General features: G+C 48.4%; 1 protein-coding gene across 1 annotated transcript in view; it reads right to left on the reverse strand.

Moving 5' to 3' along the window:
• Positions 1-13,022, reverse strand: part of COL20A1 (collagen type XX alpha 1 chain) — a 49,135-nt gene extending 36,113 nt beyond the window's left edge. Inside the window, exons 1-11 of the mRNA XM_082007097.1 lie at positions 12,862-13,022; positions 10,306-10,416; positions 8,642-8,785; positions 8,244-8,402; positions 7,070-7,270; positions 5,685-5,840; positions 4,884-5,003; positions 4,546-4,710; positions 2,812-2,976; positions 1,287-1,459; positions 496-625 (exon numbers count right to left, since the gene is read on the reverse strand). Of these exons, the coding sequence (XP_081863223.1) occupies positions 496-625; positions 1,287-1,459; positions 2,812-2,976; positions 4,546-4,710; positions 4,884-5,003; positions 5,685-5,840; positions 7,070-7,270; positions 8,244-8,402; positions 8,642-8,785; positions 10,306-10,416; positions 12,862-12,934 (1,597 nt within the window). The 5' untranslated portion in view covers positions 12,935-13,022. The remainder of the gene's footprint in view (positions 1-495; positions 626-1,286; positions 1,460-2,811; positions 2,977-4,545; positions 4,711-4,883; positions 5,004-5,684; positions 5,841-7,069; positions 7,271-8,243; positions 8,403-8,641; positions 8,786-10,305; positions 10,417-12,861) is intronic.
• Positions 13,023-16,395: the final 3,373 nt, after the last annotated feature.

Genomic DNA, 16,395 nt, shown 5'->3' on the forward strand with positions numbered 1-16,395 from the left:
GAGGTCTGTGGCAGCTCAAATCCCAGAGGAGACCTGGCTTTGCAACAGCTCCTGCAAGCTGGTGGACATCTACCCCACATCTAACACAGTGGAGCTGCCACTTCACCGAGAATAGGTTTAATTCATTTGGAGCCCAGGGATAAAAAAAGGGGCAAGGGGTTGCAAGATATTTCTAGCATGGCGTGTTACTGCCGTGTCAGGGGGAGCTCAACACAGTGGTCTCCTTTGCAGAACGACATAGGTGGAAAGGGACCCCTGAAGGTCTCTGGTGCAACCTGCTGCTCAAAGCAGGGCCGAATTAGAGCAGGGTGCTCAGGGTCTTGTCTGGTCAAGTTCTGAACATCTCCATGGATGAAGACAGCTGTAAACAGACTGAACTTGAGGGAGGGGGAAAAAATACAATGCCGGGCTCCAGTCTGAGATGGTCACAGAGAAAGAGTTTTGTTCACCTATCATAACCATGCATCAGCGTACTTCTTTCTACTCACAACCTACATGTGGAGGTGACGCCTCTCAGCCCATCCCCAACAGCTGTGTCATAAATAGGAAACACCGACACCAGATACTCCGTGTGTGAGGTCAAATTGGAAAGCTGCAAAGAGGAGACTGCTCCATCTAAAACCACCTGAAAGCACAAAGGAGGGTTGTCGGGTCGGGGAGGTGCTAGCTTGCTCTTAGCAAAGGAATGCCTGAACTGGCCTTCCCTGGCAAGCGTGGCTTCTTTGTGCCAGATCTATGACCAGAAACATGAAGTCCAGTGGCACTCTGAATTCTGTGCCAGCTAGCATCTCCCCAAAATAGAGAGGTAAGAGGCAATAAGCATTCTTGTCCTCTAAGGCTGAAATCTGTGCAGACACCAAGCACAAGACTCTAATTGTGCTCTCACTGAAATAAATGGAATTCCACCAACAATTTGGATTCGCTTTTCTAAGTCATGTCCATCCCAGATGAGCATCCCTGGACAGCTCTGTGTACCTGTGTGTCCTCTTTGAGTCAAAATAGATGCTTTAGGAAGGGATAACACCGCATAAGAGAAAAATTAGCATTGGCATGGCTTTCACTATTTCTAGCAAGATCATATTTATCTGGTGTCCTCTTCTATCTCTTCATTCTATCAGATGATCACATTTACACTCAGTGTGCATTTCATTTCATCTCTGTCTTTAGCTCATGTCCCACAAGAACTGGACCTCTACCTTCATCTCTTCATCTACTTGTCTACTTAAATTCCCAGCCACCATCTGGAAGATATTGCAGTCTCAGATGTCCAGAGAAAGGTCTCTCACCTCTTTGGGGATACCACCCTTAGATGGATAATACACAATCCGGTATTTCTTTGGTGGTCTCAGAGGAGGACTCCAGGTCAAGTGCATGCTCTTAGAGGTCACAGCTGATATTTTAAGGTCAGTTGGGCTCAGCTGGGGACCTGTGTTCACAGGAATATCTTTCACAGTGCTGCCTAGGAAATAAAAACACAGTTACTTTCTTATATTCAGACTTCTCATGCCAAATGTACTTTCTAGTTCATAAATATGAGTGACATTTTTCAAATCAAGTTACAGTCTCCTTCCCTATAGAAACTGTTCCAAATGGTTCTGAAATAAATATTTAAAAACTGGGCATACAGAGAACATAAATACTGCATAGAGAACAGGCTGTGTATTTTGCTGGGTGCTGGGAATATTTTTTTCAACACATCTGAATTTTTGGCTGTAACCAAAAGATGACCAAAGTTTCTTCAATCACAAAAAGCTGTCAAAATGAACAAGCAGAAGTTATTTTGATTTCTTTGTTTGAGCAGCCCATCTTTCTTCAACCTAATCTGCACCTTTGAGAAATGCCTAATTATATCAAACAAGTACAAATTAATAAGGATGAATCAACTTATTTACATGACTCCTCAGAACATTAAAAATAAAAGTATGCTTGAAAGTTAGAATTTCCCATTCTCCTTAGGCCAATCTTAAGGCAGAGAGGGATGGAAATATGTACATGATATTTCTCCTGAGGATCCAAGCTAACATCTGGAGTGGTTCCTCACTCTCTTGTTCATCATACAAGTTGCTCTCCAGCAAAGGAAAGAAATAGGCTGTTTGGTTTTAATTTGAAAATGCCTTGGAGATCCATCATTTAAAGTAAAGTGTGGGGGAAAAAAATATGTTTAAATGTTTTATGATCTCCTCTTCCTACCTCTACATTTCCTCCATACACTCTAATATAGTCTCAAGTTTGCTCTTTTGCCTTTTCAGCCTCCTCTTGGTTGGGACAGACACAAAAAAGGAGATTGTTGCAAAGCATTTATCACACCATATGATAATGGAAGAAGGAAAAGAAGTCCCCTCTTCCCTACAGTGATAGTTACTGTTATTAGGTGATTATATCCACCATGAGTTATCCAAATCCCTGGTAAAAATAATTGTTGCTTGTACTGGCTCACAGGCCAAAAGCAGATATCTAAGCCAAGAGCATCAGAATGGAAATATCTAGAGGTAACATCTCCCTGTGACTTATTAGAGGCAGCAGGGAGTCTGCAGTGGAATGAGAGTGGAAGAACTGCAACTGCATCCAGAGGGTCTGGTAGAAGACAACGATCACAGGAGAAACCAAACACCACATTGATGCGGCAAGGACCGCTGTCAGGCAGCAAGAGGGCTGAGCAAGGAGATCAGCGCTGGAGAAGAGCTAGGTGATGTTGACAGGGTGGTGGATCTCATGGAAGCAAAGGTATAAGAAAAGGTCAATCCTGACGGCAAGGAAGGTGGATGGTGAGCAGAAGGAAGCTCAGCCCTCACTGAGGAGGTTTCACTTCACCTGCATTTTCCTTGTTGCTCTTCTCTTTGATCCTGGTGCACAGGACCTGGGTGAGCCTGCCAACCAGGGAGCTCAGCAGTGGGAAATCCAGCACGTTGTACACTGTGAGCTCCAGTGGCTCCGAGGCCACCTGCTTCAGCTCTGCCTCGTCTGCATTCTTCACTCCTGCAACCAGAGCAAAGAAAAAGGCTGAGAAAACTCCCCAGAGAGGAGCAGCTCCTGCCTCCTGCTTCTGTGGTTTTTCTTCAGGGGCAGGATGAGTCCACCATAGTCCTGCTCTCCAAGCAGAGCCTCCCAGTCATTCCAGTGGGATGGTGCTGTCTGAGAATGGCCTTGAGCTTTCCTGCAGCAACAGCCTCAGTCCAGCCTGGGAAGGGCTTTGAACTCTGTGGGCTCAGAAGGACTTTTGTGGCCTGGAGACAGTCCAGTGAATCCTCCTTCTGTTTTCCTGTCTCCTCATCACTCGCAGGCTTTGCTACCAGGAAGGCAGATATTTTTCTCCCTAAGAGGCGGTCAGCATAAATGGGGGAGGGAGTGAATGAATAAACAACAATTTTATATTTATGAGGTGCCAGCACTCCCCACAGAGAGTCAGAACATCACACTGCATTTCAAGAAAGTCAGGGATGAGCAAAGAGCAGACCATTTACTTAGCAGAACTTGACCATCACGGAGCATCCGCCATCCCTACCCTTCTGCTCCCTATCCTCATTAACCCTCTGCAGACCAAGCTCCACAGCATACAACTTATTTTGCTTCCCAGTGCTAGGCTCAGGGTTGCCCTAGTATTGCCCAAGCAGTACCATTGCCAGACGGGGATCCCACCTTGTTTCTCAAGTCCAAGACCGCTACCTCAACAGCTTTACTGGCCTTTCCTACTTGCTCTTGCAGTGAGGACCAAGGCGCTATTGAGATTAATACACGAGTTCTGATGTTTATGGACCAAACAACATGATCTTCCTCTAACCAGAGGGGAAAGGCAAAGACCCCAGCCAGGAACAGATCTCCAGGTGATTTCAGGGACACAGATGTTAGCTTGTTGTGCTGCACAACATACAGCTAAGGCTCAGCAGCTCTGCTCAGTCCATGAAAAGAATCACAGCGTCAGTCGCTTAGCTACACAACCCTATGCAATACACCCTTGCTTCTGTGTTCCTGACATAAATTAGCAGTTAAAGTTTTGGGGATTGCAATTTTAGGAGAGTTTTCTATGTAACCTAATTGCTCATGTATTACTCTTTAGCAGACTTGTGTAGTCATCAAGGACAGAGCTGCTCAAGGCCATTTTGTGTCTCATTATTGCTGCTGGATAGTGAAGAGCAGATAATGTTATTATCCTGGGAAATGCAAAGTTGTGAGAGGCAGCAATTATAAAGGAGGTCTCCTGCCCTCCCCAATACAATGTTCTCTTGCCTAAATCCGCAGCTGAGAATATTGTTCTCATGGCACACGTCTCCGAGGCTCACAAAGGTCTTTAGAAGGGAGGTGCGAAATCTCCCATGTGAATGCATGTTTTTTTCTAAACAAACAAAATACCCTTTGAAGACACTGCCTGTGCTGAATAAATGAGTTAATTTTCATCTTAGCCACAGTGTAATGAGGTCTTACCCACTACCTTAGTTTTACAGCCTCAGGATGTTTTCTATCAAAGTTGAGGGAACATAACCTTCAATTTGAAGAAGATCAAAAGTGGGTTGGTTTTACCCTACAGCTTATTAATGGACGTGTTCTTACCAATGGCAAATATCTCTATGCCCAGGTTTTTCAAGGTCTGAGCAGCCAGGTTGGCGTCATCCTGGGATTTCCCATCAGTCAGGAGTATTACCAACTTCTCAGCCTCCAGCCGGGCACCAGCACCTGGTTTCAGATTCTGCTCCAAGACGTGGGTCAGTGCCAGACCTGGGGAGGAGCAGAGATGGACGGTGTGCTACGGCTTCACAGACAACCCCCCCACCTTTACACTTTTCTCTGCCCACAGTGGCCCTGGTCCCCACGGAGGATGTCATCCCACGGGAACAGCTTCCCGTAGAGCCACACAGATCGCTTAGCAGAGACCTGCGAGATGGCCTTACCTGTAAAGGTGTTGCCGCCCTTGTACCGCAAATTCCTCATGGCCTCCAGCACCTGGTCCCTCGTAGAGAAAGCGCCCAGGTCCCACTCTGTGCGGGGATCGCCGCTGTACTGGGACAGCCCTGGAGAAGGCAAGAGCTATCGGCATCGTGCAAGCCGGGGTAAGCCGCAAGAGGAGACCCACTTTGTGGAGGCGGTGTCCGGCTTGCCGTGGGAGGATGACACAAAATAATGAAAGGGAGTGGGAGCGAACAGGTTTGGTTTCTAGCTCCAGTTCTCTGCGTGGTCCTTGCCATGCAGGCAGCAAGGTGATGCCTCAGACCCCACTGGGTGCAGCGTTACTTACCCCTGCGGGGATGCTCTGAAGTATTGGAGAAGGTCTCAATGTTAATCGGGGCCAAACTAGTTGGCTGCAAGGGGTGGGAAGGATTTGCGCTGCCCTATTTCGCACACAGCCTGGCCAGCGTTCGCACCGCTCAGAACTGGAAGCGGCAGCGTTCTTGGCTGAACTCAAGGCAGCTCGTCAGAGGCTGAGCAGCTCGTCAGAGGCAGGCAGCAAATCCCAAACGTGCCTCAGCGTCAACGCTCGACCTAGTGCCGCTTCTGTTCACTGTGCAGCTATTGCTCGCAGCCACTAGAGGCCAGAGCTTGCTGTCAGATGGGGAAAGCTGTCAAGAGCAGCAAGCAGGACCCCTCTCTAAAGGAATAAAAGCTCCATAGAGCAGCACATAACCACAGGAACAGAGACCAAGGCCCCTTCGAACATAGACTTCCCAAGGTCTGGAAACAGGGAAATGTCCTACCTACTCTCATCTTGTCTTGGGCAATACTGAATGGGGAAATCAGATTGCTCAGAAACTCCTTAATGAGCTTGAAATTGTTGCGTCCGATGCTCCAGGATCCATCCACGAGCAGGACAATATCAGTCGCTGCAGATGTGTCACACTGAAACTGGGAACCTGGAGGGGGATAAGGTTTGATGTTGAGAGAAGCAATTGTAAAGGAGGAAAAACTGCTTCCGTTTATAAGATAAAAAGCAAATCTGCAGTGTCAGGCCTTGCCTGGATGGTGGATTGGACCATCTGCCAGCCTGACACATCCCAGCATCTTGGGAAAACCACGTGGCTATGGGTAACCCATTTCAGTACCAAGAAATCGAGTGGCGTGCAGCTGCATTTCTGCAAAGAATGGGTTAAAGCTGTCAGGAAGAGTGTGTCTAACCCAAGCACCACTCTCTGCAAGCTGTCAGCTCCATTAAGTCTCAACCCCAGCCCAGTGCTTCCCTTTTATCTAGCCTAAGTCTCCAAGAATTGCAGGTGATGGCTTAATTCCATTCCATCACGAGATCCCCTGTGGGCTATAATTATTTCCTGGCTTTATATTAAATCCAATCTCTCCGTAAAAACCTCGGAGCTCTGCCTTTCTCCCCGCCCCAGGCCTGCAGAGGATAAGATGGGGCATGTTGCTGATCGAATGCATCTTCCCCAAATATTTTTTGGGTGGGGGATCTTCCATCTTTGGTGGAGGGAAATCGATGATCCCATCAAGATTCAGTGGGCTACAAAGATGTTAGTCTCCTATCTCTTTCAACAGCCATGGATTCCTACTGGTCTCAGGGGACCAAACAAGGATGCTCTGGCCAATCCTATTCCCACCACTTCAACAGTGCTGTGAGCCATCTGCCCTGCCATACTGACAACTGACAGATCTGAAGGATCATCATGGATCAGTTATCTGTGAAACATGAAGAACAAGTCCAGGAGGTGGAGCAGGCTGGGTAACAAACATCACTGATGCGCTCCTCCCCTTCTGAAGGCTTCAAAGGTCCATGGCTAGGGGGGTCTGTTGAAGAATACAAACTCCTACATGGATTTGTCAGAGGCAGTTGGGAGGTAGCAACATGAAGAGAGAGGATAGTGGCAAATCAATAAATTAAACCATCTGGAAGGAATTTTTGGCCTAGCTCCAGTTTGCCTTAAAAATCTATGATGTTCTGCAGAACTCCAAACTTCTCCAGTGACCCCTGACAGTTCCCCAAAGTGTGACCTACCCTTTGAAAGCACAATCAGCAGCACTTGTATTCTTGAAAATCCTGGTGACAGATAGTGGGACGGAACGCTTGTGGTCAACAAACTTTAGGGAAAACAGTGGAGAAGAAGGAGCAAGACATGTTTGAAACCCCTCTCACCTCGCCTCAATGAATCCTTTGTGGGTTTTTCTTTTCCTAGAAACTCCCGCTCCAAACTTGCAGGAGTGCGCTGGGATGATTTTGTGGTTGTTGGTGTTGCTTCTGTCATGCTGGTCTCTGCACTGGGCTTGTTTCTTGTGGTTTCTCCTGAGCCCTTTGGCTGAGTCCCCTTCTGCCTTTTTTTTTCAGCTCTGTCCTTTGCTGTGCTCCAAAGAGAAAAATCCCATTGTCCCTAGCTGTGTTATCCCCATGCAGCCTGCTGCACTTTACTTGCCAGCTGATTTCAGCCACATTTGGCAGAGGTGTAGGGGGCTCAGAGGGGATAAAAGTCCTACAGGCTTTAAGCAAATAAGTAGCTAGATAAAGGAGACCATCTTCATTCATGCCTTTCTGAGAGAAGGGCTGCACGTGGGCTCATGACTTAACAATGTCAGTAATGGATCACATCAAAAGTTTGTCCTTCCCATAATCTTTGACAATGAAAATTAATGAATGTTTACAAAATATAAACCAGGGAAAACTTACCATGGCACCTGACACCCAGTCTACTCTCCAGATTTCAGCAATTTGTGACTCAAAAGCATCCTGAGCTAGTGCAAGTCTTTTTGTATAATGGCCCTGAGGGATCTTTCTTACATCAACATGTCTTTTGAACTCATGCAAACCTTGCTGCCAGAGACATGAGAATCTGTGTAGCTATATACAGTCCTTAGCCACAGGGGAGGGCTCACACCTTCTCGTTGACTATCTGCAGCCAGTCTTGGGTCACAGAGCCTAGGAAATCAGGCATCATTAGCCCCAGTGCCTAGAGAGCAGCTTGTTCCCATAGGATGTGCTCCCAACTGAAAGATTTGACTGCATCTGCTGAATTTGAATACCTGTCAGCCCCAGGAACACATGGACGTGCTTTGTCAGGCTGGATAATTTGGCTGGCATGAGGGGCAAGTATTTTTAGGTTGCTTACTGTGTTTTTGTAGTTACGAGATGCACACAAGAGATGAGACTGGGCTGGCACATCTCACTGAACGAATGTCCCTGACAAAGTAAGGGTTGAAGGAGGAGAATGGGAGTGGATTTAGGGACAGCTGTGCTTAATGCTCCAACCATGGTAGCACAGCAGAGGCCGTGGCTCAGAGTCAGTTCAACATGACTCCAGGACAGCTAGTGCACCCACCTGGCTGTGTCAAGGCAGTATTCAGGGGTGGTGGGGTGGCCTCTGCCACCCCACTGTGCTCAGCTGCTGAGTTCCCCGAAGAGGTGAGATTCTTTCCTGATGCAGCTCCTGAGTTTCTTCGGTTATTTCTAGCCTGTGATGCATTTTTGAGGTCCTCTACTGTAGGAAGACCAAAAACAGGGAGAGAGTCACTCTAGACAGGTTTGTGAGTCACAGTCCTTCCCTCAACCCCTGGGTCTTCAACAACCCCTTTTCTAACCTTCCAAGCAAAATAGTAACAGGCTCTGTGGTTGCAGCATGGTCTACAGGGCACGATTTGGAGGATGAGCTCTGAGGAGCCACATCTCCAAGAGCCTCAGAAGCTCTCTGAATGGTAAAATGTAGCGCGCTCTACTTACTCACAAATTTCCTCTTGGCAAACAGGGCTTCCTGGGAGCCGTTGAGCACGTAGACCTGCAGCGTGTATTCCTTGACAGGGCTCAGCCCTGCCACTGTGGCTTTGGGAGTCTTGGTTTTCAGCATGACTTCTTGCTCCGAGTCCCCTGAGGTGGGGTGAAGCCACAGTTCAGAGCCTGTTAGAGCTTAAATTTAAGTTGACAGTAGCAAAAGCACTGCTGAAATGCAGGGAATGTCTGCCTAGGGACCTCAGTTAACTGCTGTTTCTTTTTTAATTTTGTGGATCTCTGATTTTTACTCTTTTTCCCAATCCAGAGTTGAGAACATTTGGGGTTTTTTTTAAATCCCTGATACATGCCCAAAATGGAAAACCAGTTCCCTTTCAGCATTAGTGCAACTCTCACCAACTGCTCAAGATGTTGCTGAGTGAAAAGCTGATCTTCAGAGGGTAGAGACTGTGCAATTGCTATTAAATACTGTTTAAGAAAACATCTAACCAATTGATGTGTTTAAGGTCATACGTGGCAAAGTGAGGAAGTGGCTCAGTGTTTTTGGAGGTCATCGCTGGCACTTGGGACTCTTCTTACTCATCCCAGCCACTCTCGCTGGGGTGTCTCCATGGTGTCTCTGCAAGCCCCATCTCTCTCCAACGGCATCATGAAACAAAAGGGAGCTGCTCCCTAAAATCCTCTGATTAAGAAAGGTCTACAAGCTCTAAATTATGGAGACGGATGCGTTTCTGACCCAGCCGTCCCTGTGCTCATGCCTAGGGCTGGAAAAGGAGCTCCCCAGCCTAGAAAGAGGGAAAGCCTCAGGCACATGTCGGGAGCTTGACGGGGATTCCCTGCATTCCTATGATGCTCATCGCTCTCAGATGCGCTGAGGCCCAGGGAGCAGCAGGGCAGGGAAGGAAGGAGAAACCTCTTGCTCCAGCCTGGGAAACAGGTGAGGGCTGAGCTAAAAGTGGGCGGATGGATGATCACAAGAGCTCTGCCTGCACGCACTCCTGTCCGGCAGCTCCTTTGGAGAGCAGCAGTGACTGAAAACCAAATGCCAGCCAAGACTACAGTTGCCTCCAACCATCACTCCCTGCCGAGGGACGTCGTGTCCTTCCAACACCACCAGGTTCAGCGTCCGAAGTCAGGAAGAGCTGGAGCTTGGCCAGGGACCCATGGAGCTGAGCTCCCACACACACAGGGTCCCATCCCATGTCCCTGTAGGTGGGGGGAGAGCTGGGTGCATCCACAGAAGAACCAGACAGTGAACATTTCCTCGCCTTTTTTCTCACGCAGTACCAAAGAGCAACACTTTCTGGCTAAGGCTTTCACCCAGGATTAAGAGGGCTGAATTTCATCTCTCTCTTGTGAATGAGTGATAGAGGGACTGTGCCTGCACTGATGTGGCACTACAGACTGCTCTGATGGTGGCCGGAAATCCTCCTTGTCCATACTGTGTGTACAGCCCAGTGGAAAGTTTTGATCTAGGTAATCAACACTTGAAACCAGAACAATCAGCGGATAATTCTCTCTGCCTTACCACTATCACTTTAAGGTCTAAATAATGCTCTTACTTGAGTCCTGTTGTCCACCAGTCAGAAGGTGGAGCTCAGTCCCTCACTCACACACAAATCTCTGCTGGGTCTGACGTCCAGCACGTCAGCACATACCTGCCATGGGCTTTACCCGAACTTTGTAGCCGTTGATGTTCCCTTCGGTCTCTTTCCACTTCATTTGGAGCCTGTCTTCCGAAAGGACAGTGAGTTTCAGCCGTCCGGACCCTGGGGAGGAAGAGACGTGTCCGTGCTGTCAGGGACACAGTTCCTCCCTCTTGCACGTGCACACACGAAACACCACAAACGCCACCTCCTCTATGGACACGGGAACAGCGGCCGTGCAGAGGACACCTCCACCACCCCATGCAAGTCCTCAGCATCCCCGGACACCTCACAGCAAGTCCTGCAGTGGCCCTGCAGCTCCGCCAGGAACCCTACCACGAGGCATGGCAAACCTGCAGCTCCCACCCCACGCAGAGAGGAGATTCTCAGGCATTCAGAGGAGACCTCAACATATACTGCTGCAGACAGGAAAAACAGCCTGCCCACACAAGCCGGGGCTTTCTCACATCTTGGAGGACGCTCCTGAGAGCTTTCGTGCCGAATGTTTTCTTTCGGCAAGTGTGTTGGGTGCAAACATCTGAAATGGGAGGGCAGGAAGTAGATAAAAGGGCTCAGTGAGGCTCTTCAATAGGCTGGGGCTGCTAAGAAATACAGAAGTTCCCCAGGTGATGGATCCCATACTTCTGCAGAAAGATAATTTCAGAGGCAGCTCCGAGGACCAGCTGGGTTTAGAAAAAATAAGAAAGAAAGGGAAGGAAAAAAAAAAAAAGAAAAAGAAAACCTGATAAAGTGTAAGTAACAGTTCCTGGCAGGACCATAACTTATGGGCACCAGCTTGTACTGGTTTGCTGCAGGGAGCAGCAAACTAAATGACAAATCCTGAGGAAAAAAAATACTATCAGACAAGGAGGTGAAAAGAAGAAAGAGCACATTCCCTTATCATCTCCAGGTTTCACAGATATCTTTTAAACCCCAGCTAGACATCTGAACTCATGTGTCACTCTTTGAATCAATGATTCCTTGGTAAAACACAGCTGTACTGTCGTACAAATGTCACCATGCGAAACTTTTTCACTCGACTGGATATAGGATGGCAACTCAGCAGATTTACCTCCTCTCCTTCCTGACACTGTGCCTACAGCTGCCTTTCCAGCAGGCTGCCTGAATTTGTGATGAGTGAGCGCGTCCTTCGCCTGCACGCTATAAGCGTCTGCACGCAGATGCCCACCCTCACCTACAGTTGTTACCAATCTCTTTCCCTTTACCATTACTCATAAAAAAGCTTTGGGTGACCTGGAGCGTCCTGCTCAGTGCTGGCAAACTGTGTGTTGCACGGGACTCCTCAGGTCCCTGATCTGGTCTTGCATCACGCCCAGACACCTCCTGACGTCTTTGCCATGAAGTCACAGCCCAGGAAAGCAGTGAGAGCTGGCAGTGAGGACTTGTTTGTCTCAGCCCAACATCTGTGCCTTAACCTTTCCTCGTGGAGACTTCCTGCAGGCTGCCCAACAAGCAGATAACTATTTTGGGGAAACAAAGCTCAGATTCACATCTCACCCCAGGCAAATCTGAAGGGGAAGAGAGAAAACATGGGGAAGAGGGGTGAGGGGCAAAATAAAATCCCAGAATCATGCCTAAGAGAAATGGTAAAAGATCATGGAACAATGAGGGGAATTCATAGTTAGATTAAACATGGAGCTGTCTTCTTTTGACCAAGTGCAGTCCAGCTCCTCGGCCATCACTCTAGGAGCCGGGAAGCTAAAAAGGCAAGAATGTCCCCGGACAGATCAGAAAGGACAGCATCCTCTAAAGCGCCATTATATGCTGGATGCAAATGAACCCCAGTGCCATGAAAGCTCCACTGTTCCCCTGCCCTGTGTTGGGTGTGCGCTATTTGATGCTGTAACCTTGATCTCTGGCTGAGAGTTAAGCCCAGGCTTAACTGCAACGGCTCGTCTGGAAGATACTCTGAAGTGCCATCACCTCTCTAGAAACCTTTGTGCTGACCACTTCCACAGAAGGTTTAAACATAATGTAAAGGTGGATCTTCAACATCAGAAAGGATATGGTGAAGGCCTATAGGTATCTTCTGATCATTTATGGTACTATGGGAGCACTATATGTTACAGGACAAACGCACCTCATGTGCTTTGTTATCCAGACGTTGCACCACGTGCCACCACGTGCGTCCAAAGGAATCGTTTCAGGGTGCAGGACAGATGCAATGACTAACAGAAGCAAGATCGCTTTTTATTCCTATTTCTCAAGCTCCATTTGCAGATCACGTAAGCATCCTTCATTGCTTACACAGGCTGAGATGCATCCCTAGTGTGAGGGAGCGGCACGCTGAACTGCTGCCAGCGATGAAGACAGACTTTGCAGGGTGGGGAGGGATCGCGATACTCTCTCCAAACAGCCCCCCTGATCTCCCATTGCTCTTCGTGTGTGGGAACAGGGAACAGACACCAGAGCACATCAGCCCCCTTAAATCCCGCCTGTGATTGGGAACGTCCCTCACATGCGGTGCCACTGCCAACGGGAAGGGCTCGGGCAAGGGCTGGGCTAATCCAGGTGCCATCCAGACTGTAGGGATGGCAGGCTCCTTACCTTGGCCCGCTCGTCCCCAGACATGGCTCGCCACAGGCAGGCAGGCAAAAAAGAAACAAGTGCGAATCAGCATGGTGACCAGGACCTACAAGGCGGCACACATCAGGAAGAAGAATTAAAAGTTGCGTTTCACCGTGACAACACCCAGGTTTTTTGCAGTCCTCAGTTAAGTGACCACAAGCTGAGATCTATACATCACTGACAGCACTGAAAAGGTGGATGGAGAAACATGCCTGAATTTTCCTGCAATTCCTATATATTATTTTGTATTCTTGGTCTCTCCAGTACAGCTGTTCAATGCCTTGGATTGTGTTTATAAACCTGATGGGGAGCAGACTTTGACCTGGTGCTCCTCTCAGCCTGCTGGTCCTGGGGATCAGCACTGCCCTCCTGGTAGGACGATCTCCACAGCAGTACGATATGTGCTGGGCTCTGATCTGATCGTGGAAATCAGCAACATTGGCCAAATCACTGGGCGGATGTAGATTCCAGAACAACTTCTGTATTAAATCATACAGAAGTGATTATTTGTGATTATCACGACCGAAGTCAATGTAGGTGTACAAACACACAGCATCTTCCTCACGTCCCTGCAATGCACAGGGACACACAGGGACACGTCCACACTGATCATAAAGGGAGAAGCAGTTAGAGGAGCACTTTTTGGCAGACGAGCTCCTCACACCACAGATTTAATGACCCTGCAGTCGCTGTGATAAAGCAATTAGGCAGCAGCAGGGATATCACAGACCTAGCTGAGTTTACATAGCAACAGTTTAGAAAGAAGGGGTTTATTTCTCATTTCATGGTGGAGTTCCTGAGAGGTTACATTCAGGACCTGTTGGGATAGTCTTTTTTTAACTTGTTCACCCTACAAAGACTGAAACCAGATGCAGTTACAGACTTAACCATGGCAGAGGATCAGTTTGACTTAGAAGTAACCTCTGCAGCATTGACAAAGCTGGCTGGCTCAGGACAGCCATCCTCCAGCCCACGGATGTCAAGCACCTTCCGTTACCTTTGCTGGCCTGCATTTAATTTTTATTCAGTTTGGGTCAGAAATTTCAGGTCAGTATAAACACACCCTGACGGAAACAGTGCCTCCCCCTTGTCTCAGTCTCCATATACCAAGTTTAAAACATATGCTGTTGGTCTTTTGCAACGCATCATTGGCATCTGTCATTTTTATGCTACACATTTCAGCCTTATTGCTTTTGGCAGAACCAGACCGTACACAAGTTTCCTCCACCGCCGTCTGCAGTGACGTTTCACTTCTGTGCATTTTGATGGACAGGTATTTAAAGGCTCCTGGCAAATGCCTATTTCCCCTCAAAAACGTCAGCTTTTTAGAGATTTCAAGGAAAAATAAATATGCACGTCAGTGACCCAGCCATGATCTCCCAGGGTTTAAATCAGTTCTAAATTGCTGTAAGAATGAATGGAAAAACATGCAAGTTATAACAGGGAGATGTTAACCACCCTACTTAGTCTGTGACTTTTTTTTTGATTGAAGATCAGGTTATACGGAACAACTGCAGTGTAACTGAAGCCCTTAGCCATGGGAAACACTTGCTTTTTTTTCCCCAGCTAATAAAATGAAGTCATTGCTTATTAAAAAAACAGCAAACATTTTACAGGTGGGTTTCAGGAATCTGATTGTCACCTCAAGAAAAGCAAAGCCTGCCCTGGCTGCAGAGGTACATGGGCCAAAACCAGCAAGAAGCCTTCATCTTTCAAAAATTCCCTGAATCAAAAGTTCATTTGTGCCATTTTGCAATGCCACCAAACTGCTCTTGATTTCCTTGCAACTTCCCCGTGGCTCTGCTGGCCAACGGGATGCCAAACTCCGTGAAAGCACTGGACTGTGGATGATCTTTTCATGTTAACCAGGGTTACACAGGATCTGAAGTCGAGTGAAAAAAACAGACGGGCTTCTCCAGCCTGCACTGAACCGGGCTTTCTGCAGGGTCCAGCTCCGCCAGGAGCTTCCGCCCCGACGCGTCAGTAAGGACGAGTTCAGCATTAACCCAGGTTGGATCCAGTAAGTCCCAGGCTGGGGATCTTTACTGTGACTAAAGTAAGGAGCAGGGACTCCATCCCTTCTCCCCAGCTCAGAGGCAAACCCATCGCTGTTCTGCCTCTTCTCCAACATTCGTTTTCCTACCTGTAAACCAGGAATAACAAATCCACCTGTTTGAAATGGTGGAAGATACCCGGCTGGAGCAGCTCCCTCTCCGCAGGTTACCTGCTGGACCCCAAGCCCCCATCCTGGGTCTCCGTGGTCCCTTCCTGACCACCTCTGCCCTTGCCGGGGCCACCATCCTGCCAGACTGAGCTGTGGACCCTGGGACAGAGAGGACCACAGAGTGGTCACCACGAGGTGACATCAGCCTGCTGGTGGGCAGGGAGCCGCCAGCACGCCGATGCCTCTCCCCCGTTACTCTCCCAGGGAAGGAATTTGGAGACAACAACACATGGAGCATGTGGTGAGTATTTCCAGGGCCTGGAAAATGGGGGGGGATGGGGGGGACATGACACACCACTTCCCACTTGCCCCAGCTGTGTGCCCAGAGGGGATTTGGAGTTTAAGACAGTCAGAGGTCCCCTTATTTGTACAGGAAATTCTGAAAGTAGTTGCCTTAATTAAAGAAAAAATAAAATTCTGAAAAAAAAAAAAAAAAAAAAAATCCCTGCCACTTATTTAAACCAAAAAGCGGGGACTGGGGACACCATGAAGTTTTTCCACCCTCCACAGCCACAGTCTGGGGACATTTCCCCACCCCAGTGGCCATCACCGCCTCTGCACGAAAGTGCTGGCGAAGCAATGCCACCTCACAGCCCCACACCGTGGGACACACGGGCAGTTCCCGCGACAGCCCTGCGGAAGAGACCAGAGACCTGGCACAGGTAGCCAGGTCTAAATCGAAATCTGCAGGGACTAAATTGGTCCCACACTCCCCGAGTGCTTTGCTGGTTAAAGGACCTAAAACAGACTAAAAAACACGTGCTCATCAACCCCTTTGTTCTCTTCTAGAAACCTCCCGTATTTCAGTTCCACTATTGAACAAAAATCCTCAATTATCCCAGCACCAGCCTCAGAAAAGTAAGGCACAAGTTTCGCTTCTAAGCTGAGCCTTTGCAGCTCCCCACAGCCCAGGCAGGCTTGGTAATGTCAGCTTGATGCTGACCTAAACCACACATCCAGGTGGGAAAAACCCACCCAGACAGCTCCCATTGCTGACAAACCCTCCCAGCTACCGTCCTCCCCGGCAGCAATTTCCCCCAGGTTCTGTACTGCTAACCACAGAACAGAAGGAAAAAAAACAAGCCAACAAAGAAAGTACATTTCTCACAGCCATCGCTCCAAAAGAATGGCTAAAGCAGTCCTGCCAATACTTAGACCTGATCTGCAGAAAATGTGAGTCTTGAGGCTACTTCACGAGCTCTGCCAGCCCTGCGCGGCATCGGCCGCGCTGCCCCGAGCTGAGCTGCCCCGGCTCCAAGTTTCCCAGAGCGCAAAACCCTGCGGCAGCT

This window comes from Phaethon aethereus (assembly GCF_964289735.1).
Source record: "Phaethon aethereus genome assembly, chromosome: 16".
In the NCBI taxonomy this organism is placed as follows: Eukaryota; Metazoa; Chordata; class Aves; order Phaethontiformes; family Phaethontidae; genus Phaethon; species Phaethon aethereus.